At 40.7% G+C, this 27,639-nt stretch overlaps 1 protein-coding gene across 1 annotated transcript in view; it reads left to right on the top strand.

Annotated features, from left to right (window-relative positions):
• Positions 1-27,639, top strand: part of ATP8A2 (ATPase phospholipid transporting 8A2) — a 701,182-nt gene that overhangs the window by 419,923 nt on the left and 253,620 nt on the right. The window contains exons 26-27 of the mRNA XM_036300527.1: positions 7,785-7,968; positions 24,230-24,340. Coding sequence (XP_036156420.1) covers positions 7,785-7,968; positions 24,230-24,340 — 295 coding nt within the window. The remainder of the gene's footprint in view (positions 1-7,784; positions 7,969-24,229; positions 24,341-27,639) is intronic.

Here is a 27,639-nt window from a genome sequence, read left to right as displayed (position 1 = left end):
AATTGCACCATCAAAATATAAAGCAAGATGATAGTGCAGCTGCATGCTTCTTAACTCACCTGGCACAGTCAAGCTTTATCACTTTGTGTCAGTAGCATGCATCCAACCTTCAGTGTAATCATAGGGAGGCAACCTTATGGCTGATACAGGTAAAATACAGGGAATGTTATCAAAGCATGTATGTTTCATCTTACCAAAATAAATAATACTGTTGGTCCATCTGGGCTCTTACATTAGTTGCTCAAGAAATTCTGTGGCATATTGACCTGTATTTCATAAGGTCACATGAGGGTTCATGGTTATTCCTTACAAATTTTTATCACTGAAAATGAGATATAGGTTAATCATTTTATTTAATCAGCACATTAAATGCTTATTCTACTAAGCACTGTGTTGAACAGTCATTAATAGTACAAAGGTACCAAGGTATTTGAGTTTATGAAAGATGTGATTTTACACTTAAATAACTGTGCAAAGAGCAAGTACATGGTGAGGTACTTAAATATAAAGACTTGGTTAGATCATTTGCATCACTTGACATCCCTGAGACCCTTTGTAAAGACTTGGTAAGCTGGTGTCTGTTGAGCCCTCAAAGTGCTTATGCAAAATGATACGCAAGAGCTAGCTTTTGGCTTATAATAGTCAAAGCATTATGATCAGAAGAGCCAGGGGAAATGAAAAGACCAGGCTTATATGTTACTTTTTCCAGGAAAGCCCTATGTGAAGCCAAAGATTGTTGCCAGCTCTGCACCACTAAGCTCTCTCACAAAAAGCCTGTAGTAAGCCTATAACATTTTAAAGCATATTAGTAGAAGAGTCAAAACCACTGGAATATTTGATCAAGAAAATTTGCAGTGTCCATCCCTAAATCACAGAAAAGTAGGGTGTTTTTAACTACTTTTAAAAATATTTTTATTGATTTCATAGAGGAAAGGAAAAGAAGAGAGAGATAGAAACACCAATGATGAAAGAGAATCATTGATTGGCTGCTTCCCATATGCTTCACACTGGGGATCAAGCCTGCAACCCCGGGCGTGTGCCCTGACTGGGAATTAACCTGTTCATAGGTCGTCGCTCAACCACTGAGCCATGCCAGCTGGGCCTAATTACTTTCTACGGATAATAAATTTAGATCTCATAGAGGTGTTCAGTCATATTTGTATTGCCTTCCTTCTCTCCATCTATGAGTACAAGTAGTCTTTCACAATTACACACTGATAGCACGTTTCCAGGTCTGTTATTTATATGGAAGTTCATGTATTTTTGTTTAAGTGGAACTGTATTTTTTCCTATTATTTATAGCTATGCTTAGAGATGTAATTTAGTCTTAGGTCTATGATTTTGGTAGTTAGTCACCATTGATTGACTGTCCACTGGATAAGCATTTAGAGTTGGGTAAAGAAATGGATAGATAGGAACCGAATAGAAAATGAAGGTTAGAGAGACAAACAATCCACATAAGGGATATAATAAATCACAGTGCATAAATAGACTATATAGAAATAAATAAATCTATTAAATAATTTCGGGATTAATTACTGAGATGTAGGTAGTTCATGATGTCCCCTTGTGATCTGTCATCCTGTCTTCTCTTTTATGAGGGTCGTTGGTGATACTAGGGAAAGAATAGCAACTTTGTAGGAAACCAATCAAGTTCAGTTTTGAAATTTTTAAGGATTGAGTGAAGTGGGAGAACAGGAGGGTCTGCATAACAGCTTAATCTTTAGAGGAAATGCTGGGGTGGATAGAACCCTTCAGTGCCAAAGCAACCAAAGCTAGAAACGCTCATCCCTGAACGTGTGTGCATGTTGTTCATGTGGTGACCAGGTATATGTGGCTTCACTCTCATGCCCATCATCTCATGGGTTGTACTTTTTCTGCAAGCATTCATTCTGCATTTTTGAATGTGTTCTACTCAAGCCCCAATCTTTGTGAGGCTGCCTCCTAGTCAGGCCCTGTCGCCCTTGAAATAAAACCTGAACAGCTTCTGTAGTTGTGCATCTTTCTGAGGCACCGTGTCAGTGGCTTCCTCATGTATAACATAGCTCCTCTCTGTGTGTAAGTTTTCGTAATGAGGGAGCACCTAAGTCTGCTTTAGAACTGTTGAGTGATTGAGTCTAAGTATCACTGCTTTGCGCCTATACGTAAGCTATCTTGTTGGGTTCACCTAGATTCACCCTCCTTCCTCCTGCCACCCCTCCCCTTGGTCTCATGTCTGTGACCATGCTCTAGGGACTACCTCAAGCTGCCAAAATTATCTGCTTTTGGAGCTTGGGGCTGCAGTGAGATGTACCAAAAACTGAGCTATAGATGAAATTTGAGAGTCACATATTTTGGGTCAGAGCACAGGTGTGGGCTGTCCCAGAGCGGGTAACTGCCAGAAGGTGTGGCCCACTGGCCTGTGCCAGAGCACTCAGCACATCAAAAGAAACAACACATAGGTGTCGGTTGGCCAGTGGCACACTCATTAGACAGGTACATAGGATAGTTTAATTGTTTTTAGGTTTTGGGTGCATATGTAAGGTGTTTATATATCTACACACTCTATATGAGATTTTTCTAAGATCCTCCAATTGTCAAATATTGTGGATCACTGACTGCTATAAGAAATAAGGTATAATACGTTATAACAATGTTTTTTTAATCAAAGGAAATCTCTTTCATAAGGATACTATCTTTCAGTAAGCCGGAAGATGGATACTTTCACAAATGAAATCATGTATGCTGGTTTCTGCATCATTAAAAACACACACATATGGATGCTTGTATATCTTATTCTGCTTAGTATTTTCCCCTTTCACTCTCTTATGTGAGATACTCAGATTGGAAGACTGTCTTAAATGAAATACCAACCTAAATTTGTACTTGCTAGTTTTGGTTTAAAAGCAAAGAAGTACCTACATATGCAAAGCTTGAAAGAGGGAACAAAATTCAGTGTTTCTGCTAATTAATTGTAAATGTCACTCTGTGAAAATTTTGCAAGTATCCTGTGTTATAGGAATGTAAGCTTAGCCAATTAAAATGTTTCAACAAGAGAGAACTTGCCTTTTTGTTCAGGCCATTGCTGGCTACGTTAGTGGTCCATGACGAGCAACACATCACTCAGAACTTGTTAAAATATGCATTCTCTGGACTCACCTGGCCTTCCTGAATCAAAATCTGTAGTTTTATGAGCTCTTTAGAACAGTGGTTCTCAACCTTGGCTGCACATTAGAATCACCTGGGAATCTTTTTAAAATCCTGATTTCTGGGCCTCATCCTCCGGAAATTCTGTTTCTTTGTTACTAATGTTGTGGCCCCACCCCATAACAAAGAAACAGAATTTCCGGAGGATGAGGCCCAAAAATCAGGATTTTAAAAAGATTCCCAGGTGATTCTAATGTGCAGCCAAGGTTGAGAACCACTGCTCTAGAAGGTTCTGATGCTCACTTAGAATTTGAGACTCAGTGATCTAGGCCAGTGGTTTTCAAATCTCTTTTTTATTCATGAAGACGGTTTTTTGTTTTTTTTTTGGAATAAAGACGTTTTGAAGTTCAATTAATGAAAATATGTGGTGAATCTGGTTAACTAGTAAGAGTTGTGACTGTGGTTGAAGTTCTCTTGGATGCCCCTGAGTGGAGTTCCTTCAATTCCTCTGGCTCAGGTGAGCTCAGTTTACATCTATCAATACTGGAGGCTCAGCCCCTCTTTGACAAATGGGGCAGCTGAGCTCTGAGAAGAGAAAGGACTTAAATTTGTTCAAATGATATTGCAAGATCAGAATTTAAAAACTCACTCTGAGACCAGGGCTTTTGTAGATCAGATAAATTAATGCATGATCATTAATCTTATAAAGGCAGATGCCAATGGTTATCTTTCAGTGTTATGTTTGAAATACCTTTAGAAAATGAGTTTTAAAATTTCAGGAATACACATTCCATAAATGAGATACTCCAGAATACTGAATTTTTGTTTGAAAGTCTCAAAATGAAAACTTTTATTTTAGAATCTAATGTGTTAGCCAAAAGAAAAGTGGGTAGAATACCTCTCTAGTTATTGAAGATCTTTGAATTTATATTTCTATATGTAATTCACCAAAATATAGTATAGAAGTGTCCTATACCAGATGTGGATGGGAATCCTTATTTTATGTGTTGGACGTATTATATGCTGGGAATACGTATTAAGTGTGGCATGTGATTCCATGTCACAAACTAAGATTTTAGAAGAGCTAGTTTGTGCTTTGTGGTAACTTGGCATACTAAAATAGTATGTGTGGCTGAAGCGTAATGGTGCCTATCCAGTTCTGTAGAAATTAGCTGTTTGACATCTGTTATGAACCCCTAGTGTGTGCTAGAATTATATTTTCTCAAGGCATTGCAGTTAGGGGCATAATAAATCCTTGATGAGAATCTCATGCTTCTAAAACATGAGGATATGGCTTAGTTTATATACCCAGTCAGGTTTTTTCTTTATTTTTTGCTTTTTGGGGAAAAGCAGCTGTTGGACTCTCAAAGATTTTACTTTAAGTAATCAGAGTCATGACTTGCCTCAACTTTCTTGAGCTCCAAATTCCAAAGTGGAAAATATAGTGAGTATATTTGACTTGCTATTTATCTTGTGTTGGTTGGCTTATTGCAAAACCTACTAACATAAAAGCAATAACTTTAACTTCAAAGAAAACCTTGAATTTGTTTAGCACCTTCCCTCTTCCACCACCACAAACCTTTGAACCTCCCACAGCACAGTGTCCATGTGGCTGAGCTTCCTGCCCAGGTTCCCTTTCTTTCCAGACCACTTTATCAGGTTTGCTGATAAAGAGGCCAATTTGCTTGATTACTTGGGAAGCATATGAAATCTCAAGGAGTCACAGACTCAGGCCTCCCAGTGCTGTTAAAGGTTCTGTTCCATGGTCTCTTGTGATATCTTCATGAATGCAGAAGAAGAGTTGAAGACTTAAGTGATGGCACCTTTGGGTGAAGCTCCACTTCAGTAGATGAATAACTGTACTTGATGCATGATTAATGTAACCATGGAGACAAGTGTTAATGCAGAGGTCCCCAGATTCTCTGGATTAACGGTACCTCAATGTCTCAATAATACTCTGCAAAGCCCCTAGGCCAAAAGTAAAACTGAACAGTATCTATCTATTAAGCAGGCAAGATCAAACAATTCAAGGAGTATTTATGTCCTAAAAATTTAGCAGACATTTGAAACAATAATGCACATAAATGAAAGAATAATACTTCTTTTTCTTTTATTCTCAAACAATCATAATCACTTACCAATCATGTGGTAGGGTGCACCTGCTGAGCACTGTACAACTGCTCAAACCTTGGAGTAAAAGTGGACGCTGCCTCCCTCATTTCCTGCTGTACATTGATTTTTTTTCACAGTGTATTTGCTCTTTATCATAGCAACCATGAAAACTCCGCTTCACAAAGATATATCATGCAGAGCAATGTAGCATAATGTAATGTCGAGACTATGGGCTACTTAGAGCTATATTTTCTACCACTGCCTGAGAGATGTTACTGTATTTACCTTGAAAATGTATAATTTCCCCCTATAGTACCCTAGGACACCTACACACATGGTTTGGTAACCATGAGCCAGATGGCATGCACTTCTCAGATGTGTTCCCCCCCTGCCAACACAAACAACTTAGGTTTTACAGATGGGGTAGGACATAACATTTGCTTTGCACTTGTTAGGAAGCAGAATGGTTTCACATAAATACACCACAACCATCTCATGAAGTGGATGGTTCTCATTTTCTCCATTTCATTGATGAAAAGACAAGGACTGATAAAAATGGTTTTCCCTGATGACATAGTTCATATGGGGCACAGGAAAAGGTCATGCACAGTTCTTCCACTTTGAATCTTAGGTCATTTTCTCTATACTATATTTGATCTCTGCTTCTATTGAGTTCAAAAATAAAATGAGAAATCACATTTGCATAGCAAATTCTAATTGTGAGATGTGCCTGCCATCCTGACAATCAGAAATTTAATGAAAAAGAGGTATGTGAAGACCAGATGTTGGCTCCAATTGGCAGTTGCTCAAACTTGGAGGGAATACATACAGCTTATATCCCTGTGTGTTGAAATTGCTTAAGTTTAGTTGACAGGAAGCTCAATGATAATAATAGTAAAGCTTCCATTTCACTTTAAGCTACATTAAGGTCAATCTAGCATTTGCTACCAGGGAGCTGGTGACTGCTCTGTTCTGCTCTCAGCTCTCTAGAAGCTCACAGTTGGGAGCTATTTTTTTAAGTTCTGAAGCATGCCTATTAAATAGGGTTAAAGGACCTGCGATTGGTTAGCCAGCAGAAACTGAACTGTGGGAGGAAATATGTGATAGGTATCTTTATATTTCAACCTCCCTAATATTTGAAAAAAAAATGTTATGTTTGTTCTACTCTGGTCCAGAGGGTAGAATTAGTACTTATTAATGCTTATCAACAACAAAAAAGTAATAATAATTTTTCGTGGTTGCAACTACCCCAGGAGGCTGTGAAGTCCTATTATTGAAAGTCCCTGTGAAAATCACAAAAGAGGTACTAGGTCATACAACCTGGCTTCTAACGCCCTTTTTCTAACTTGCTAATTTTTATTTCTTTGTAACTGAGCAATAGCTTCAAAGTACCTGTGCTTTAAATTCAGCTTGCTGTCTCACCAAACACATTTCTTTCCAGAGTTGGTAAAATTTAAGTTTTCTTTTGGAAACAAGCATTTTTGTGGGTTGGCCATATGAGAACTCATAGTTCTACTGGGAAGGTCTGTGAGTGTCTATTCTGGTTTTTAAGTCCAGTCTGTATGTGGCCACAGCTGGTACTTTTGGGAAACCCAGACAGGTCTTTTACTCATGTGTGTGTGTGGGGGGGGGGGGGGGGCGCGGGTAATGATTCAGTAAATTTCTCAAATCAGCTTACCAATTCAGAATTTAAAATAAAAATAAGTCAGTCCTGAGGTCCTCGTTGTCTGATCTTATACTAGGAACAAACACTTCATATAATCAATGTTGCTGTGCTTTAGACACCATAAATTTATATTAGGTTTCCTTCCCAGAGGACTTGAGGGCTTATGAACAAAAGCCCACCTGCCTGATTCCTTGTGGAAACAGCCCCTCTTAGGCAGAGGCTGCTCTGTCCACTCTTTGTGCTCTGCTGCTGCAGTTCAGCCTCAGTAGACCATCTACCCCCCAGGAGTCCCCTTCTGAAATCCTCTGCCTTGGCTGCCCTTCAAATGCTGTCTCTGCCTCTGGGGTGGAGTTGGAGAAGTCTTTCTTCTTTCTTCTTTCTTGCGTCCTCTTTCTGCACTTCTCAAGCTCTGCCAACTTACTTTCCCTTCTGTGAAAGCAGATTTTATGGAAAATTCTTTTGCCAGCCCTAGGTTGTGAATGATGTTCACCAAAGCAAAAATGGAGTCTGTGCTAGTTTTCTGATTTGCTGGGAAGACATTTCCCAAAGCCTCTGTAACCAGCTTCACTGCCTGTATCTTTTGGGAGGGCACATGTGCCCCTGGGGTGTTTGCACATGGGACTCCCACTGAACAGGGTGATTACAGATGGGCTGTGTTTTAAGTTAGTTTTTTGTTGTGTATTTCATCTGTGAAGTTGGCAAATACTTGAAAGCCACAAGCTACTGTTTTCTGAAAGCTCTTTTGCACACGAACATAAAACGTATGTATTGAATTTGGAAATTGTCCGATGACTGCCCTTTTAATGCAGCTAAATGTAGATTACAGCTGTTTCCTCTGGAAAGATCAATACAGTCATAATTTCTCTTTCTTCTCTTACAGAGTGTCTCCTCTGCAGAAGTCTGAGATAGTAGACGTGGTTAAGAAGCGGGTAAAGGCCATCACCCTCGCCATCGGGGACGGTGCCAATGATGTCGGGATGATCCAGACAGCCCATGTGGGTGTGGGAATCAGTGGGAATGAAGGCATGCAGGCGACCAACAACTCGGATTATGCCATTGCACAGGTCAGAGGCATGGTTGACCAGCTGTCCTTTCCTGGGGACAGAGATGTCAGCTGGGCATGAAGACCTGTTGGATGCTTGAGCCTGTCAGTCCAGCCCTAAACACTGCCAGTCCCTTGGAGGTTGCCATCTAGGTGAAACCACCAGTGTGTTTGAACTTTGTAGTATTAATCATGTACAGTTTGGAGGCCCTGACCTGCCAGTCAGTTTTCTTTTGGCCAGCTGTGGGTTGGCCAAGCTTTCTGTCATTCAGGCAAGATATCATCCCTGACTGATAGGTCTCTGGTCCTACTAATAACCTCCTACCTTCAACTCACGCATCTGCTGCACATGCTTTTCCTTCTGCTGTCCTCTGCCACAGAAGGGCTGTGTTCATCACATCTACTCTCTACAGTTCCCATGGTGGCATCTCCCCTGTTTCAGAGATGCTGGAACATTCTCTCAGGCATTTGAGATTAGGGAAAAGCAATGATTTGCAGCTGCCATTTTCTCTGTAGCTGTGACCAGGGCACGGCCTGGGACCACTGCTGTGAAGGGCATTGCTGAAAGCTGGGTTTGGGCCATAACTACCCCACAGCAAGTAGCAAACAGCCTCCTGCACTTAGGCCAAGTTCATCCCATTCCTCTCTGGATGGAACATCCCATGCAGCGGCCCCTGATACACTGTAGTTATTGTACAGGTGGCTGGAGGATAGAAAACATGTCTGCTCCTTAATGATGGACAAAAAGTGAAGGGTCAGCCAACCACCTGACCCCATTTGGCCTGCTTGATTATACAGAAAATCTAGTCAGGACAATGAAAACAGCATTTCCTCCTGTCTCCTGATTGCAGTATGTTTTTATTAAATGCCAATTGTTTGCGGGTTAGTGAGGCCTCCCTCCTGTTTATCCCTTGTTTAGTCTTTTGAAGAATGTGTTAACCATAATTCCATGAACACAAGCGATGAAACCAGGGGCTGCATATAAAACAGGCAAGAGCTTCCAGTCCCCCCAGGGCTGCAGGCTGGTCCTCTGCAGCTTTGGGGCTTCATCTCCCCGAAGGAGGGCTCTGCACTAGATCACCTCTCAGATTCCCTTACAGATCATGGTTCTCCAACCCAGAGAGGAATTACAAAATCCTCATGGCTCTGAAAAGTGCAGGAAATCAGTCTTGTTCCTTTGTTGATTTCAAATAAATCCTCAAGATAATTGCTCAAAGTAGGTAGAAGGAATTCTGATTTTACAGGTGGGAACGCTGGGGCTCTTTCAGGTGACCTGCCTCAGGTTGGAGCATCCAGGGTCCAAGAACACCTTGGGGACCAGTCCCGCACACCTGCCCATTTACTTTCTTGTGTCAACTGCTCCAAGGCCTGGGGGACTCGCGCTTCCTGTAGTCTGTCAGTAAGTGTAGATGTTACACACCCCAGCATTATTAAATACTTGAGTTATAGCATCATATGGCTGGAAGGGATCTTGAAAGGTTTCCTAGGAGTTCCAGGCAAATATTTGTCTGTCTTTTTCTTTAAAATGTCTAGGGAAGGGCGATTCCATGACCTGCCTTATTGAAACTGCATACTAATAGGATGTGGAATCTGGAGCAATTGCTCTCTTCAAATTAAAAGCATCAAAGAAGGGTAGAGAAGGGAGCAGGGCTTTCTAACTCTATTTAGGGGTTTTCTTGCCCCTTCAGCATAATAGTCACCCTGCCAAAGCAACTGATGAATGGTCCCCATGTCGGTGGGTCTTCACTTCTCCTGCTTGTGGTCCTGTTCATAATTAAGCAGAGGTCCCATTATTTTAGGGCAACATTCCTCCTCACCCTACAGCCCCAACAGTGCTTCCTCTATAGTTACTGAGTGGGAAAGACCACAATTTTATGAATTCCTTTGCTTAGTAAAATGAGAAATGTCTTAAAGTTAACAGCTTGTTTATCTGTTCATTTTAATGTGGATGATCAACTTTGATTGGTTTTTTTTGAAAGTGTACCAAAGGGTTATATACAGAAGAAGAAAGTGTAGCTTAAAGAATTGTCCTTGGAAAAATTAAGAAGTAGGCAAAGCTCCGGATCTACTTCTTTCTAGCCTGCCTGTGCTTTTATCCACGGGGCAGCTCCCAGGACTGACAACCGTCCCTGATTTGGTGCCTCGTCCATGGGCAGCCTGTGCCTGCACCTGGAACTCTCAGTGGTCTGTTCTCCTCAGGAGAGAATCAATCCTGCCCGCTACCTTCTTAATGTTTTCTGAACGACCTCATGAAAACAGCATTTTGATTTAGGATATTATTTTTTCCTGAAAATAAATCATTGCAGTGCTAAAGTTGAGACATTTGGGATGAGTCCAGCAGATGTTCTCTGTGCCCATTGAAGTGTAACATCAGGGGGTCTGGGTCAAATACAAACTTCCTTTTTATTTGGGTAGCTAGTTACTTTATGATTCCTCATTCCTCCTGGGAATCCTTAATGAGCATTTATGGGAAGTTTTATTTTTCCATATGTACCTACTCCTGCCATTTTGAAGTTGTCATTTTGCTTTTGGAGTGTGCAGTTGGGGACCTGCCTCACCCTGATCTGGAGGAACTCATTGAAAGGCTACATCATATCAGATTGAGTCCCCTTCTTCAGTGCTAATGGAAATTATTATGTGGCTCCCTCTTAAAAATAATATCTTTTTAAAAATATTGTATTTTCTGTCTTTTCTACAGATAGTTAAATTTAATTTCAAAAGTCATCTGAAAGTAAGAGAAAGTTTAAAATATCAAAAGAATTTCTAATGTTTGTGGACATGCTCAATACACCTGATTGTTTCTTTTAGGAGAGTCATGGAGTTGAGCCTGTGGTCTGCCCAGTGACTCAGAACAGGGAACTAAGGTTTTAGTTCAAGGCAACCAAGGGAGAACTCAACGTTGCTGTGAAGCTCATTAAATGTATAGAAACCATAATTTAAACAGGATCATTCCTAACAGTCCATTCATGCCTGAGCACAACAATCCACAAAACCAAAACACACACAAAAAAACAACAACAACAGAGTGAGAGGGGAAAATGGTGACCAAATAGGCAGATCTGTCATGCACCTCATCCCAGGGCCAAACTAGAAACACAATTAAATTGGAGAACATTCACCTGGAATTACAAACGAAGTCCAGTTGAGGAGGAGGAAGGACAGAAAACACCTGGAGACCGGTAGGAAAGGAGAGGTCGTGAGAGGAGCTGCCCCAGCTCTCAGGGGCAGCAGGCAGGAGGGCCGAGAGAGGAGGGAGTGCTGGGCTATGGGAGGCTCTGTGCCCTCAAAAGATAGAGGCCCAGAGCCCAGGCTTGGCTCCACAGCCCGGAGCACCAGAGCCCAGACCCACGGCCCACATAACATCCAGCTGTGAAAGGCGGCAGGGCTGCTGTCAGCAGCAGCAGAGTCTGGAGCCAGCAAACCAGAGCCAGTGGGAGAGAAAACCACAGTTTGTGGTTTTTTCTAAACCCAGAGCACAGGAGTTTTTATTTGCAACTACTCACCTGAGGCTTTAGTGCAGGGAGGGAGGCATGGATTTGAGGTGCCTAAAGAGTGGCTAGGGTGGGGAGCAATGCAGGGAGATCTGGAAATGCCAGGAATCCTGCCTTTGGTCGTTCATAAGTATCCAAACTGAAAGGGCCATTTTTCCTGAGAGGAGCTAGCCACTTCCAGCAGCCACAGGGCAGGTAAAGAAAAAAAAAACCCTGCCCTAGGTAATATAGCCTGCTCCACTCTCAAGAAACCTGAATACCACACCCTGAATTCTGACCTTTTCAGAGGAAACAAAAGCAGAGTCCAAGCCTATGGGTTTGAACAGTCTCAGGAGCCCTCATTGACTGGATGGGGGAAGGCTTGTCTGCCCCACTATCCTGAGCACCAGTCTAGCCTGGTATTTTCCCCTCATGGGAGAGCTGATAGAAAGTCCAGGTTTGCAGTCGATCCCACTGGATTGCATACAAGGATCTCTGCCCAGCTGAGGACAGAGTAATATTTTGGGCCATTTGCAGAGGAGTAGCCCTGGGACAGGGAAACACACTAACCACATTCCCTGAAATCTGAGCAGCACCTTCCCCGCTTAAAGCCCTTTCAGAGACAGACTTTTGAGTGATTAAGATTGACAGCTGGCTAGCAGGCAAAGGCGGACAGAGGTGGAACCCAGGGAACCAGAGGAAGTTTGCTGACCCAGCCCTGGGCTCCACACGCTAACAAACCAGTTTTAGAAGGCAGATTGTGCCCTCCTGCTTGCAGCCAAGTCCTGTGGAGACAGACACAAACTGTGGCTCACTTGGAGCTTCTAGCAGGTTGCTGAAAGCCAAAGGAGGACAGTTTCTGATAGGGGTTAGCACCTAAAATATCTCAGGGAAAGACCAGAATTGGCAGACAAAACAGTCAGCCACAGTCATCAGAAGAGTAGGATCCAAACGAAGCTCCTATGGGGGCACTAAACTTGGCTGAAATGAATGCCACTTCACCTTTTTTTCCTCCTTTTTTATTCTATTTTTTCTTTTTTTAATTTCTTCTCTTTCCTTTCTTTTCCCCTCATCTTCTTTATCTATCTGCTTTATTGATTTGTTATTGCTCTAGTCTCTCTTGTTTCATTCATGTATCTAATTTTCATCTTCCTTTTTCCTACACAATCTTTTTTCTTTATTTCTCTCTTTTCCTTTTACCCTCATATCTCATCTTTTCTACTTTGCTTATTTTGGGTCTATCTGCTTTCTCCTCTATTTTCCTTTTCAATAAATCTTTCTTACTTTTCTTTTCTTCTTTCTTTATTTTAAACCACTTTCCTTCCCCTATTCCCCTAATTATTTATTCTTAATTTCTTTATTTTAGCTCTGCACCTACATATTCCTTTTACTTCCCTATCCCCCCCCCACCCCCGCATTTTTTGTTTTGTTTTTTGTTTGTGTGGGGATTTTTGGTTGGTTGGTTTTGTTATTTTCCTCCTCATATTCTTCTATCATTCTTGCTTTCTTTTCTCTTTCCTAATTCTCTATTCTCTGGCGGTTGATATTGTTGTGTATGTTTTAGTTTTGTTTCTTTTATTTTGCATTTTGTTGTGTTGTATTTTTTTTCTGTTCTGATAGCACCTCCACAAAGCTTGCTTGAAGTGGTTGGGGATGAGCCACATAGTCAGCCAGTCTGAGAGGAAATTCCATCCACAAATGAGACAATAACATTCAAGACACAACTACAACAGGAGGACCCAAATAACTCAAGCTAGAGACTTTCCTAGAGCACCCAGTTTAGGAGATCTAAACTACACCACTGTGTCCCACAAAACACCTTCCACATAAGACCACCCCACAAAGTCTGGGAAGCATAGCAGTTTGATCTAATACATAGAAACAAATACAAAGAAACAGTAAAAATAGGGAAACAAAGAAGCAACACCCAAATGAAAGAAAAGGAGTAATCACCAGAAAAGGAACTAAATGAAATGGAGGCAAGCACTTTGTCAGATAAAGAATTCAGAGTAATGGTAATAAGGGTAGTCAAACAATTCAGGGATAATTACAAGCAACTTAACGAGAATTATAAGGAGCTTAATGAGAACAATAAGAGACAATGAGAGCTACACCAACATGAAAAGAGAGGTTGAAAGAATAAATAAGAATCTATTGGAAATGAGGAATGACATAGCTGAAATAAAGGACAACCTGGAAGGATTTAACAGTAGGTTAGAAGAAGCTGAGGACCAAATCAGTGAATTAGAAGACAAGGTAGGAAAAAAAAAACCATTCAGAGCAGCAAATGGGAAAAAAATAAAATAAAAAGCAGGAAGAGAGTTTAAGGAAACTTTGGGACCACATGAAATGTAACAACATTCACATCATAGGGGTACCAGAAGGAAAAGAATCCAAGCAAGGAATAGAATACCTGTTTGGAGAAATAATGGCAGAAAATTTCCCTAACCTGGTGAAGGGAAATGTCACTCATATTCAGGAAACACAGAGTCCCAGCCAAGATGAACCCCAAAAGACTCACACCTAGGCATATAATAATTAAAATGGAAACATTAAAAACAGAATCGTAAATGCTGTAAGAGAGAGACAGAAACTTGCCTACAAGGGAGTTCCCTTTAGATGATTAACTGATTTCTCAATAGAAGTACTTCAGGACAGAATAGAGTGTCATAAAGTATACAAAGTAAAGAAAACCAAGGGACTGAACCCAAAACTACTCTTTCCATCAAGGTTATCATTCAAAATCAAAGGTGAAATAAAGATCTTCACAGTGGAAAAAAAAAAAAAAAAGGCTAAAGAATTTATTCTCACCAAATTAGCACTTCAAGAAATGCTAAAGGAATTGGTGTAAGAAGAAGATATAGAGAAAGATAAGAACACAGGCATAAAGAGTAAGAATGGCAACAAATAAGTACCTATCAATAATAACTTTAAATGTAAATGACTTAAATGATCCAAGCAAAAGGCAATAAGTAGCTCAATGGATAAGAAAACATGACCCATATATATACCGTCTACAAGAGACTCACCTCAGAACAAAAGACTCACATGGAATGAAAGTGAAGGGATGGAAAAAAATTTTTCAGGCAAATGAAAAATGAAAAAAAGCTGGGGTAAAATATTCATATCTGACAAAACAGACTTCAAAAAGAAGGCAATAACAACAGACAATGAAGGCCACTTGATAATACTAAAGGGATCAATACAACAAGAGGATATAACTCTGGTAAACATATGTGTACTTAAATCAGAAACGATAGAAGCGAAATAACAACAGACCCCACAGAAATACAAATGATTGTTAAAAAATACTATGGACAGCTCTACTCCAACAAACTAGACAACCTGGAGGAAATGGACAAATTCCTAGAAAAATACAACATTCCAAAACTCAATCAGGAAGAATCTAAAAATCTCAACAGGCCAATAACTATGGAAGAAATTGAAGCAGTCATCAAAAAGCTTCCAGCAAACAAAAGCCCAGGACCAGACGGCTTCACAGGGGAGTTTTACCAAACATTCAAGGAAGAACTAAAACCTATCCTCCTCAGACTACTACAAAAAATTCAAGAGGAAGGAACACTTCCAAGCTCATTCTATGAAGCCAGCATCACCCTAATACCAAAACCAGGTAAAGACAACACAATGAAAGAGAATTACAGGCCAATATCCCTCATGAACATAGATGCCAAAATCCTCAACAAAATCTTAGCAAATCGGATCCAGCAGTACATCAGAAAGATCATACACCATGACCAAGTAGGATTTATCCCAGGGATGCAAGGATGGTACAATATCCGCAAATCAATAAACGTGATACATCACATAAACAAATTGAAAGAAAAAAACCACATGGTCATATCAATTGATGCAGAAAAAGCATTTGACAAAATTCAACACCCATTTTTGATAAAAGCTCTCAGCAAGGTGGGAGTAGAAGAATCATACCTCAACATAATAAAAGCCATATATGACAGGCCCACAGCCAACATCATACTCAATGGACAAAAACTAACACCATTTCCCCTAAGAACAGGAACAAGACAGGGATGCCCCCACTCACCACTCCTGTTCAACATAGTACTGGAAGTGTTAGACATTGCAATTCGGCAAGAAGAAGAAATAAAAGGCATCCAAATTGGAAAAGAGGAAGTAAAACTGTCCTTATTTGCAGACGACATGATATTATACATACAAAACCCTAGAGACTCCATCAAAAAGCTACTAGACTTAATACATGAATTTGGCAATGTTGCAGGATACAAAATTAACCCCAAGAAATCCGAGGCATTTCTATACACCAATAGTGAACTTTCAGAAAGAGAGATTATAAAAACAATCCCGTTTACCATCGCACCAAAAAAATTAAGCTACCTAGGAATAAACTTAACTAAAGAGGTAAAAGACCTCTACTCAGAAAACTACAGGACGTTGAAAAAAGATATAGAGGAAGACATAAACAGATAGAAGAACATACCGTGTTCATGGATTGGTAGAATCAACATCATTAAAATGTCCATACTACCCAAAGCAATCTATAAATTCAACGCACTTCCCATTAAAATACCAACGGCATACTTCAGAGATCTAGAACGAACTCTCCAAAAATTCATCTGGAATAAAAAAAGACCCCGAATAGCTGCAGCAATCCTGAAAAAGACCAAAGTAGGTGGGATCTCAATACCAGATATCAAGTTGTATTACAAAGCCACTGTTCTCAAAACTGCCTGGTACTGGCACAAGAATAGGCATATAGATCAATGGAATAGAATAGAGAGCCCAGAAATTGGCCCGAACCAATATGCTCAATTAATATTTGACAAAGGAGGCAAGAACATACAATGGAGCCAAGATAGTCTCTTCAATAAATGGTGTTGGGAAAATTGGACAGATATATGCAAGAAAATGAAACTAGACCACCAACTTACACCATACACAAAAATAAACTCAAAATGGATAAAGGACTTAAATGTACGACAGGAAACCATAAAAATTCTAGAAGAATCCAAAGGCAACAAAATCTCAGACATATGCCGAAGCAATTTCTTCACTGATACAGCTCCTAGGGCACTTGAAACTAAAGAGAAAATGAACAAATGGGACTACATCAAAATAAAAGGCTTCTGCACAGCAAAAGAAACCATCAACAAAACAACGAGAAAACCCACTGTGTGGGAAAACATATTTGCCAATGTCATATCTGATAAGGGCCTAATCTCCAAAATTTATAGGGAACTCATACAACTTAACAAAAGGAAGATAAACAATCCAATCAAAAAATGGGCAAAGGATCTAAATAGACACCTTTCAAAAGAGGACATTCAGAAAGCCAAGAGACATATGAAAACATGCTCAAAGTCACTAATCATCCGAGAGATGCAAATCAAAACAACAATGAGGTACCATCTCACACCTGTCAGACTGGCTATCATCAACAAATCAACAAACGACAAGTGCTGGAGAGGCTGTGGAGAAAAAGGAACACTTGTGCACTGCTGGTGGGAATGCAGACTGGTGCAGCCACTGTGGAAGACAGTATGGAGTTTCCTCAAAAAACTGAAAATGGAACTCCCATTTGACCCTGTGATCCCACTTCTAGGAATATATCCCAAGAAACCAGAAACACCAATCAGAAAGGATATATGCACCCCTATGTTCATAGCAGCACAATTCACCATAGCTAAGATCTGGAAACAGCCTAAGTGCCCATCAGTAGATGAATGGATTAGAAAACTGTGGTACATCTACACGATGGAATACTATGCTGCTCTAAAAAGGAAGGAACTCTTACCATTTGCAACGTCATGGATGGAACTGGAGAGCATTATGCTAAGTGAAATAAGCCAGTCAATGAAGGAAAAATACCACATGATCTCACTCATTCATGGATAATAGAGACCATTATAAACTTTTGAACAATAATAGATACAGAGGCAGAGCTGCCTCAAACAGATTGTCAAACTGCAGTGGGAAGGCCGGGGAGGGTTGGGGGGCAGGAGGTAGGGGGGTAAGAGATCAACTAAAGGACTTATATGCATGCATATAAGCATAACCAGTGGACATAAGACATTGGGGGATAGGGGAGGCTAGGGGACTGTCTAGGGCGGGGGGGATAAAATGGACACATATGTAATACCCTTTGTAATACTTTAAGCAATAAAAAAAAAAACATATGTGTACTCAGTATAAGAGCATCTAAATATATAAAAAACTTCCAGAGGATTTTATTTTATTTTATTTTATTTTTAAATATATTTTATTGATTTTTTACAGAGAGGAAGGGAGAGAGATAGAGAGCTAGAAACATCGATGGGAGAGAAACATCGATCAGCCGCCTCCTGCACATCTCCCACTGGGGATGTGCCCGCAGCCCAGGTACATGCCCTTGACCGGAATCGAACCCGGGACCCCTCAGTCCGCAGGCCGACGCTCTATCCACTGAGCCAAACCAGTTTCGGCTTCCAGAGGATTTTAAAGGAGAGATTTACAGCAATATAGTCATAGTGGGGGACTTCAACACCCCACTGACATCACTGAATAGATCTTCTAGACAAAAAAAATCAACAAGAAAACAGCGATACTAAATGATACACTAGATCAGATGAAATTGACATTTTCAGAAATTTCAAAGCTACAGAATATACATTCTTCTCAAGTGCACATGGTACATTTTCAAAGATAGACCACACGTTAAAACATAAACTAAGTCTCTGCAAGTTCAAGAAGATTAAAATCATATCAAGCATCTTCTCAGATCACAATGGCATGAAATTAGAAATCAACTATAATAAAAACATTCAGAAACATTAAAAAACATTTAACCTAAATAGTGTGTTATTAAACAATGAATGGTTTACCAAGGAGATCAAGAAAGAACTCAACAACTTCCTGGAAACAAATTAAAATGAACACACAACAAATCTATGGGACACAGTGAAAGCAGTCCTGAGAGATAAGTTCATAGCATTACAGGCATACTTCAAAAAATAAGAAAATCTTCTAATAAACTAACCATAAAACTTACAGAATTAGAAAGAGAACAACAAGAAAAGCCCAGAGTAAATAGAAGGAAGGAATAGTAAAGATCAGAGAAGAAATAAATGACAGAGACTTAAAAAAACAATACAAAAGATCAACAAAGCTAGTTCTTTGAAAAGATAAACAAGATTGATGAACCTTTAGCTAGACTCATCCAGCAAAAGAGAGAGGACCCAAATAGACAAAATCAGAAACAAAAGAGACAAAGTAACAACTGACCCCATAGAAATACAAAGGATCCTCAACAAATATTATGAACAACTATATTCCAATAAGCTGGACAATTGGAATGAAATGGACATATTCCTAGAAAAATACAATCTTCCAAAAATCAAGAAGAATCAGAAACTTGAATAGAAAATAACTACTGATGAAATTGAAGCAGTAATAATAATAAAAAAAACCTCCCAGCAAACAAAAGCCTTAGTCTGGATGGCTTCACGTGGGAGTTTTATCAAATATTCAAAGAACCACTAATACCTATCCTCTTCAAACTATTCCAAAAAAACAAAAATTCAAGAGGAAGGAACACTTCTAAGCTATTTTTACAAGGCTACCATTATCCTAATTCAAAAACCAGATAAAGACACTAAAAAGAAAGAGAATTACAGGCCATTATCCCTGATGAACATAGATGCTAAAATTCTCAACAGAATTTTAGCAAATCAAATCTAGAAATACATTAAAAAGATTGTACACCATGACCAAGTAGGATTTATTCCAGGGGTGCAAGGCTGGTATAATATTAGCAAATCAATAAATGTGATACATTACATAAACAAATTGAAAGACAAAAACAACATGATCATATCAATTGATACATAAAAAGCATCCAACAAAATCCAACACCAATTTTGATAAAAACTCTCATCAAAGTGGGAATAGAGGGATCATAACTGAACATAATAGGGGCCATATAAGACAAGCCTACAGTCAACATCATACTCAGTGAGCAAAAACTAAAACCATTTTCCTTAAGAACAGGAACAAGAGAGGGATGGCTGCTTTCACCACTGTTATTCAATATAGTAATAGAAGTACTAGCTGCAGTGATCAGACAAGAAAAAACGTAAAAGGCATCCAAATTGGAAAGGAGGAGGGGAGGTAAAACTATCATTATTCGCAGATGACATGATATTGTACATAGAAAACCTTAAAGACTCCACCAAATAAATGAATTTGGCAACGTAACACAATATAAAATAAACACCCAGAAATGGATGCTATTGTTATACACCAATAATGAACTTTCAGAAAGAAAAACTAAAAAAAAAATCCTATTTTCCATTACAACAAAAAAATTAAGATACTTAGGAATAAACTTAACCAATGAGGTAAAAGATTTGTACTAAGAAAACTACAGGATATTGAAAAAAATAGATAGAGGAAGATATAAACAAGTGGAAGAATATACCATGTTCATGGATTGGTAAAGTCAACATCATTAAAATGTCCATACTACCCAGACCAATCTACAGATTCAATGCAATCACTATTAAAATACCAATGGCATATTTCATAGATTTAGAACAAACACTCCAAAAATTCATATGGAACTAAAAAAGACGCTGAATAACCACAGCAATCTTGAGAAAGAATAACAAAGTTGGAGGGATCACAATACCAGATATCAAGCAATACTACAAAGACATATAGATCAATAGAATAAAACAGAGACCCCAGAAATTGACCCAAGGCATCATGCTCAATTAATATTTGACAAAGGAGGCAATACCATAAATAAATGGTATTTGTGAGACAAAATAATGAAACTAGACCACCAACTTACACCATACACAAGAATAAACTTAAAATGGATAAAAGACTTAAATTTAAGCCATGAAACCATAAAATCTCTTAGAAGAAACTTTTGGCAGGAAATCTCAGGTATCTCTCATAATAATATGTTTACTGATATATTTCCTAGGGCAAAGGAAAGTAAGGACAAAATAAACAAATGGGACTACATTAAAATAAAAAGCTTCTGCACAGCAAAAGAAACCATCAACAAAGTGAAAAAAGAGCCCACTGTGTGGGAGAGCATATTTGCCAATGATACATCTGATAAGGGGTTAATATCCAAAATATAAAGGAATTCATACAACTTAACAAAAGAAAGATAAACAGTCCAATTAAAAAATGGGCAAAGGCCAAAGCCGGTTTTGCTCAGTGGATAGTGTTGGCCTGCGGACTGAAGGGTCCCGGGTTCGATTCCGGTTAAGGGCATGTGCCTGGGTTGTGGGCACTTCCCCAGTGGGGGATGTGCAGGAGGCAGCTGATCGATGTTTCTCTCTCATCAATGTTTCTCTCTATCTCTCTCCCTTTCTCTCTGTAAAAAATCAATAAAATATATTTAAAAAAAAATAAAAAATGGGCAAAGGACCTAAATAGACACTTCTCCAAAGTGAGCATACAGAAGGCCAAGAGACATGAAATAATGCTCAAAGTCATTAATCATCCAAGAGATGCGAATTAAAACACCTGTCAGAATGGCTATCATCAACAAATCAATAAAGGACAAGTTTGTTGGCAAGGATATGGAGAAAAGGGAACCCTCCTACGCTGCTAGTGGGAATGCAGACTTGGTGTAGCCACTGTGGAAAACAGTATGGAGTTTCCTCAAAACCTTAAAAATGGAACTTTCATTTCACCCAGTGATCCCACTTCTAGGAATATATCCTAACAAACCTGAAACACCAGTCAGAAAGAATATATGCACCCCTATGTTCATAGCAGTGCAATTTACAAAAGCTGGGATTTGGAAACAGCCTGAGTGCCCATAAGCAAGTGGGTGGATAAAAAAAAACACAGTGGTACATTTACACAATGGAATAAAAAGCAGTGGTAAAAGGAAAAGGAACTTTTACCATTTGCAACAGCATGGATGGACCTGGAGAGTATTATTCTGAGCAAAATAAGCCAGTCACAGAAACATAGGTATCACATGATCTCACTTATATGTGGAATCTAAGGAACCAAATAAATTGATGAACAAAATAGATCCAGAGACATAGAACCATGAATGGACTGATGAATTCCAGGGGTTGGGAGGGGGATAAATCGACCAGGAAACTTATATTCATACTAGAGGCCCAGTGCATGAAATTCATGCACTGGGTGGGGAGGATATCCCTCAGCCCAGCCTGCACCCTCTCCAATCTGGGACCCCTCAGAGGATGTCTGACTGCCGGTTTAGGCCCAATCCCTAAACCGGCAGTCAGACATCCCTCTCACAATCTGGGACTGCTGGCTCCCAATCGCTCACCTGCCTGCCTGCCTGATTGCCCCTAACCGCTTCTGCCTGCCAGGCTGATCACCCCCTAACCACTCCCCTGCCAGACTGATTGACGCCTAACTGCTCCCCTGCTGGCCCGATTACCCCCAACTGCCCTCCCCTGCTGGCCTGGTTGCCCCCAACTGCCCTTCCCTGCAGGCCTGGTCTCTCTCAGCTGCCCTCCCCTGCTGTCCTGATCACCCCTAACTGCCCTCTCCTGCAGGCCTGATCGCCCACAACTGCCCTCCCCTGCCAGCCATCTTGTGGTGGCCATCTTGTGACCACATGGGGGTAACCATCTTGTGTGAGAGCATGATGGTCAATTTGCATATTACCTCTATTATATAGGATATGCATAGCCCATGGGCACAGACAATGGTGTGGCAAAGGTTTATGAGGAGGGGGTCAATGAGGGGAACAAAAACAAAGCGGACATCTGTAATACTTTCAACAATAAAGATACATTTTTTAAAAAGCTCATTTTCATCCCTCCAGCTCAGTTTTTACATTTTGGGGGACCTTTATGAAATAGGACACAGAAGGCCAAGTCAGGCTAAGGGGAGGCTGAGTATACATGAGCCTGAGTGGTACTCAAAGACCTATGCCCCAAAGAGCATTCAAGTATTTTGTTAAAACATTAGGATATTGCTGAATATTTCAAACTGAGAGAGCCATTACATTATTCTCAACTTAGTGTGTAGCTGCTTGCTGGTTTCTGTTTTTCCTGACTGCACTGTACTCTAGCAAGTGGTGCTCTGTACTAGTTAGAAAAAAGGAGAACAAAATGGATGTAGAAGTGGAGGCAGAGGGTGTGGGTGTCTCTGTGTGTCTCTGTTTGTGTATCTGTATGTTACTGTGTGTCTGTGTGTGTCCATGTGCCTGTGTGTCCATGTGTGTGTCTGTGAGTCTCTGTGTGTTTGTACCTGCAGTCTGACAGTGGAAACAGGTCAGGTATATATGTGTGTCCCTTTTCAAAAGGCTGCTGTTGCACCAGTGATGTTATCCCTGGCTCCTGTTGTCATCATAAAATCTGTGACTGAGGTGTCTGACTCATGCTGTACTTTCATTTCAGTTCAGGTGGTCATCTTCTTTTAATAATTAAGATCCTCTAGAAAGCATTTACGTAAATAGAATTTCACAAGAATAACAATTAGATGTCCAGCTGCATATTTGGGGGAAATTATAATTATGTAGGTTTGAGATATTTTAGCTCTTCTCACTAGGCCTGAAGCTTGGCCTTTAGTTTTTTTACATGAATGGTTTTTCGCTATTACCTTACCTGTCATTTCCTCCAAAGGACATTTAATGACTTTTATTCCTAAACTAGAGGCCTGGTGCATGAAATTCATGCACTCGGTGTGGGGGGGAGGGTTCCCTCAGCCCAGCTCACTCGCGGAGGAGGGGAGGTCCCTCAGCCTGGCCTGCAGCCTCTGGGGGGAGCAGGCCTAAGCCGGCAGTCAGACATCCTTAGTGCTGCCATGGGGGTGGGAGAGGCTCCTGCCACCGCTGTTGCACTCACCAGCTGTGAGCAGCTCTCCCCCTGTGGGATTGGGCTGAAACTGGCTCTCCAACAACCCCCAAGGAGTCCTGGATTGCGAGAGAGCGCAGGTCAGGCTGAGGGACCCCACCGGTGCAAGATTGTGGCCAGGGAGAGACGCAGGAGGTTGGCCAGCCAGGGAGAGATGGCAGGGGGGCTCCAGAGTGTGTCTGGCCAGTCTCACTCAGCTGGCCTGTCTGGCTCATCTGGCCTATCTGGCTCATCTGGCTGGACCCCAGCAGCAAGCTAACCTATTAGTCGGAGCATCTGCCCGCTGAGATCATTGCACATCATAGCAACTGGTCAACCAGTTGACAGTCTGTCCCCTGGTGGTCAGTGCATGTCATAGCAAGTGGTTGAGCAGCCTTCGAATATTATTAGCATACTAGAGGCCCAGCGCATGGATTTGTGCACCAGTGGGGTCCCTCAGCCTGGCCTGTGGGGATCAGTAGAACTCTGTGCCACCACAGCCCTGCCTTACTTACCAGCTCATCAGACTCCAGCCCACTGTTATAGACTCCACACAGCACAAAATAGTGCGTGAAGCAGTAGGCCGACAGGGAGGAGCCTGAGCCCAGGCTGGGTGCTGTGCTGCTCCCACTCATCCCAGGCATGCTGTGTCTGCCCTGCCACTGCTTGGGCGTGCGGGGGGAGTGTTCCTGGGAGAGGCTTGTGCCACCACAGCTGCAATTGCCAGCCGTGAGCCCAGCGTCTGGAAGCTGAGCAGTGCTCCCGCTGTGGGAATGCACTGACCACCAGGGGGCAGTTCCTGTGTTGAGCATCTGTCCCCTGGTGGTCAGTGCGCATCATAGCTACCACCCAGTGGTCCAGTTGTTTAGGCTTTTATATATATAGATTACGCTTTGATTGGTTGAACAGCTGGCTGGTCGACCAGACACTTAGCATATTAGGCTTTTATTATATAGAATGATGGGCTTCTCTGAACTTTATTTTCTTTTTGCAGTTTTCCTACTTAGAGAAGCTCCTGTTGGTTCATGGTGCTTGGAGCTACAACCGGGTGACCAAGTGCATATTGTACTGCTTCTACAAGAACGTGGTTCTCTACATTATTGAGGTGAGCAGCATGGACTTTTTCCTTGACTGGCAAGGCCTTTTTCAGAGGGCATCTTCAGTATTTCAAGTAACTTAAGGAAGGATTTTATTAATGTGAAATTAAAGAAATGGTGCTGCTGTGACCTGTTGAAGTCTGTGACACACATGACCTCCTTGAAACTAGGGACACCTTCTAGATGTAGGTCCCCATGCTGAGTAACCAAAGCCGGAGTCAGGAGCACCATGCCATCCCGCAGTCCCTGCCAGGTGGAGGAAGGCCCTCTCCCTCCAGGGCTCGTCTTGGCCTGAGCAGATGTTGCTGTCATTCCTCCCAGGGTGACCAGAGCCTGGGCAGCTGTGTTCACATCTCTCTGAGACCTGTCTAGGCAACCCAGTCAGTTTTTCTTAACTAGAATGAAAGGGCCTGATTTCTTGCTGTAGTTCTCATGGAATCCTCAAGTTTCCTCAGCATTTTTTATTGCTCTGGGGTATTTGGGCACTACCACTTAAATGGGGTGGGTGTGGAGGTGAGTGGAGAGTAAACCAACAAGGTAACTAAAAATCTCTCAGTGAACTCCTGGAGTTTTCACACTGTTTTTCGTGACACGGATTTGGTTTTAAGTAAATTAAATGTGTTTGCTGGAGGAACTAGATGGGGAGAGGGGTGAACTAGGGAAAAGTGGAAAAGGCACTTTGCTCTTGGTGGGAGTACCAGCCACCTCACTCCTATAAGAACTGCTCTGCTATAGAGGTGTGGCTTTGAGACCATCATGACTAATAGATTTCCAAATGTGTTTAGAGAAGAGGAAGCAGGCAGTTCCTCTAAGGCCGTGGTCGGCAAACTGCGGCTCGCGAGCCACATGTGGCTCTTTGGCCCCTTGAGTGTGGCTCTTCCTAAGCCTTAGGAGTACCCTAATTAAGTTAATAACAATGTACCTACCTATATAGTTTAAGTTTAAAAAATTTGGCTCTCAAAAGAAATTTCAATCGTTTTACTGTTGATATTTGGCTCTGTTGACTAATGAGTTTGCCGACCACTGCTCTAAGGCAGTGGTTCTCAACCTTGGCTGCACATTAGAATCACCTGGGAATCTTTTTAAAATCCTGATTTCTGGGCCTCATCCTCCAAAACGAAATAGAAAAGCAAAGTTGATTGTGAATGGTGTAAATATCTCATTCTGTTATGGGTTATTTTGTGTCTGATTTCTCAACTCTTGGTAGAAATAAGAACCTAGGCATAGATCAACTCTTTCTGATGTGGTCCCTTAAAATACTCAGCTCAGATAATTTAACAAGTGGTTTTCTGTGACTAACCACTTGTTTACCACATTGTCTACTCTTTCCTTTGAATATTCAGGTCAAACATATAGGTTTGCATCACTCACTCTGTAAGTAAACTACTAACGAGTAATTTTCCTGATTGCACAGATTGTTCACTGCACAAGGCTGCCCAGTTGGTGGAATAAATGGGGCTGAAACATAGGGAAACCTGACAAAAGGCATGTGTTTTCCTAATTTATACAAAGGGCAGCCTACTTGCCTTACCTGCTGGTCTTGTGCTGTAATATTCAACTCAGCCCACTCCAAGTAAAAACTTTCAGATGTTGCATAATGGACTTTGTAGTTTCTATCTTCTTCCTAGTCACATTTTTACAATTCTTTTTTGACGCTTTAAAGATGTCTGTCCCCTGTCCCTGTGGCATTTTTTGCATTTGTGATAGGAGTCACTCCTAAATGGCACTTGGGGTCATAGAGTATTAGAGTCCCTGTTCCCACCCGTCATCCCAAATTTCACATGCATTTTAAGCTCTTGTAGCTCTTGGCTTCACAAGGTCTCTTAATAATCTGGTTTTCCTCACAATCAGCAAATTACAGATAGTCTAGAAATCTTATCAAGACATACTACATGAAGCTCCTAACCCTTCAGCTTCCAGAGCATCCTCTAGGGCCCTTCTTAGTCATTTACACCTACTATCTTGCCTTTTTTTTTTTTTTAACTTCAAGTGGGCTGAAGATGAGAAGAGTACAATTTTAGTCTGTCTGAGAAATTCTATTTGGAATGAGGCCCTGAAAATGCTGTGTGAGTTCCTTAAATTAATTTTTCATTTGTAGCTGAGCAACAGTTGCTAATGCCTTTAAAAGCATTCTTTACAAAATTCAAAGTAAATAAATAAAAAGTCTTTGTTACTCTCTGCTCTATTTTTAGTAAGTATTCCCCAGAGATATTAATTTGAAAACCAAGAGAACAAAATCCGTGGCTGAGCCGGGAGTCAGAGCATTGTCTCAGACAGTGTCTGTTATTTCCAAATGACCTCTGTGGCATCAACGGGCACTTAAATATAATTTTAAAAATAGGAAAGTACGTTTTGCATGCTATTTTAATGTGTTTTGAACTAAAATGTCAAAGATTGTTGTAATTTGATTAGCTCATTTGCAATGATTAGTTTTGTATTCTGAGGGTTTTGTAATTAAGTGAGAATAAATTAAATATATTGCATATTTCTTTTAAGTGGTATTTTTGTAACACAAGGAGAAACCCTTTGCCATAGCCAGTATGTTCCTATCTAAAATGTCCTCTGATATACATAAAATCAGGCATTTTTTAAAAGTCTAAAAATAATTTGGCAAATTAAAAAGATTCACACATGCACATGTACATACACACTTATATAGTCTTAGCCGTTATTGTGAGGATATTATATGATTTAAATTATAAATAAAGGTTGTATGGAAGAAGTAGGAACCCCTGATATAATACAGTCTACTCACTTGGTATACCATAATGCTTATCTGGTGTACTACATAACAAGCTAAAGTAACCTTGGAGTGACTAAAAATAGGAACAAAATGATGGAATAGGGATTTCATGGTGACCCTGTTAATAGTTAAAACAAAAAATACATATAGCTTTTGCTCTCTCCTGCCTTTGCTACTGCCTTAATGTAGTATTTTTTACTTGATGATGACACCACCACTAGCTTTGTCCCTCAATCATCTATAATGCAGTCAGGATGAACTTTGTGAAACATGTCTGATCAATTCTAGTGGTCCGGCACAGTGTTTAGAACATAGCTGCGCAAAGATGTTGGGCATGAGTGAGTGGATAAATGCCACGACTCTCTTCAGCCTCTTCAAGGGTTCCTACGTCTTCTGATAAAATCCCCATCTCTGCTACTGTGCCTCTACCCCTTGTGGTCTGGGTCCCCATTGTCCCCAGCCCACCCCACTACATCCCTCCTTATTTGCTTTTAATTGGTAATGTTGAAGTATAATTAATACACAGTAATATACACTTTTTTAGGCATACAGTTCAGTGAATTA

Source organism: Myotis myotis, unplaced genomic scaffold (assembly GCF_014108235.1).
Source record: "Myotis myotis isolate mMyoMyo1 unplaced genomic scaffold, mMyoMyo1.p scaffold_m19_p_3, whole genome shotgun sequence".
Taxonomy (NCBI): Eukaryota; Metazoa; Chordata; class Mammalia; order Chiroptera; family Vespertilionidae; genus Myotis; species Myotis myotis.
The sequence above is the reverse complement of the archived record's forward strand: the minus strand, read 5'-3'. Positions and strand labels throughout refer to the sequence as shown.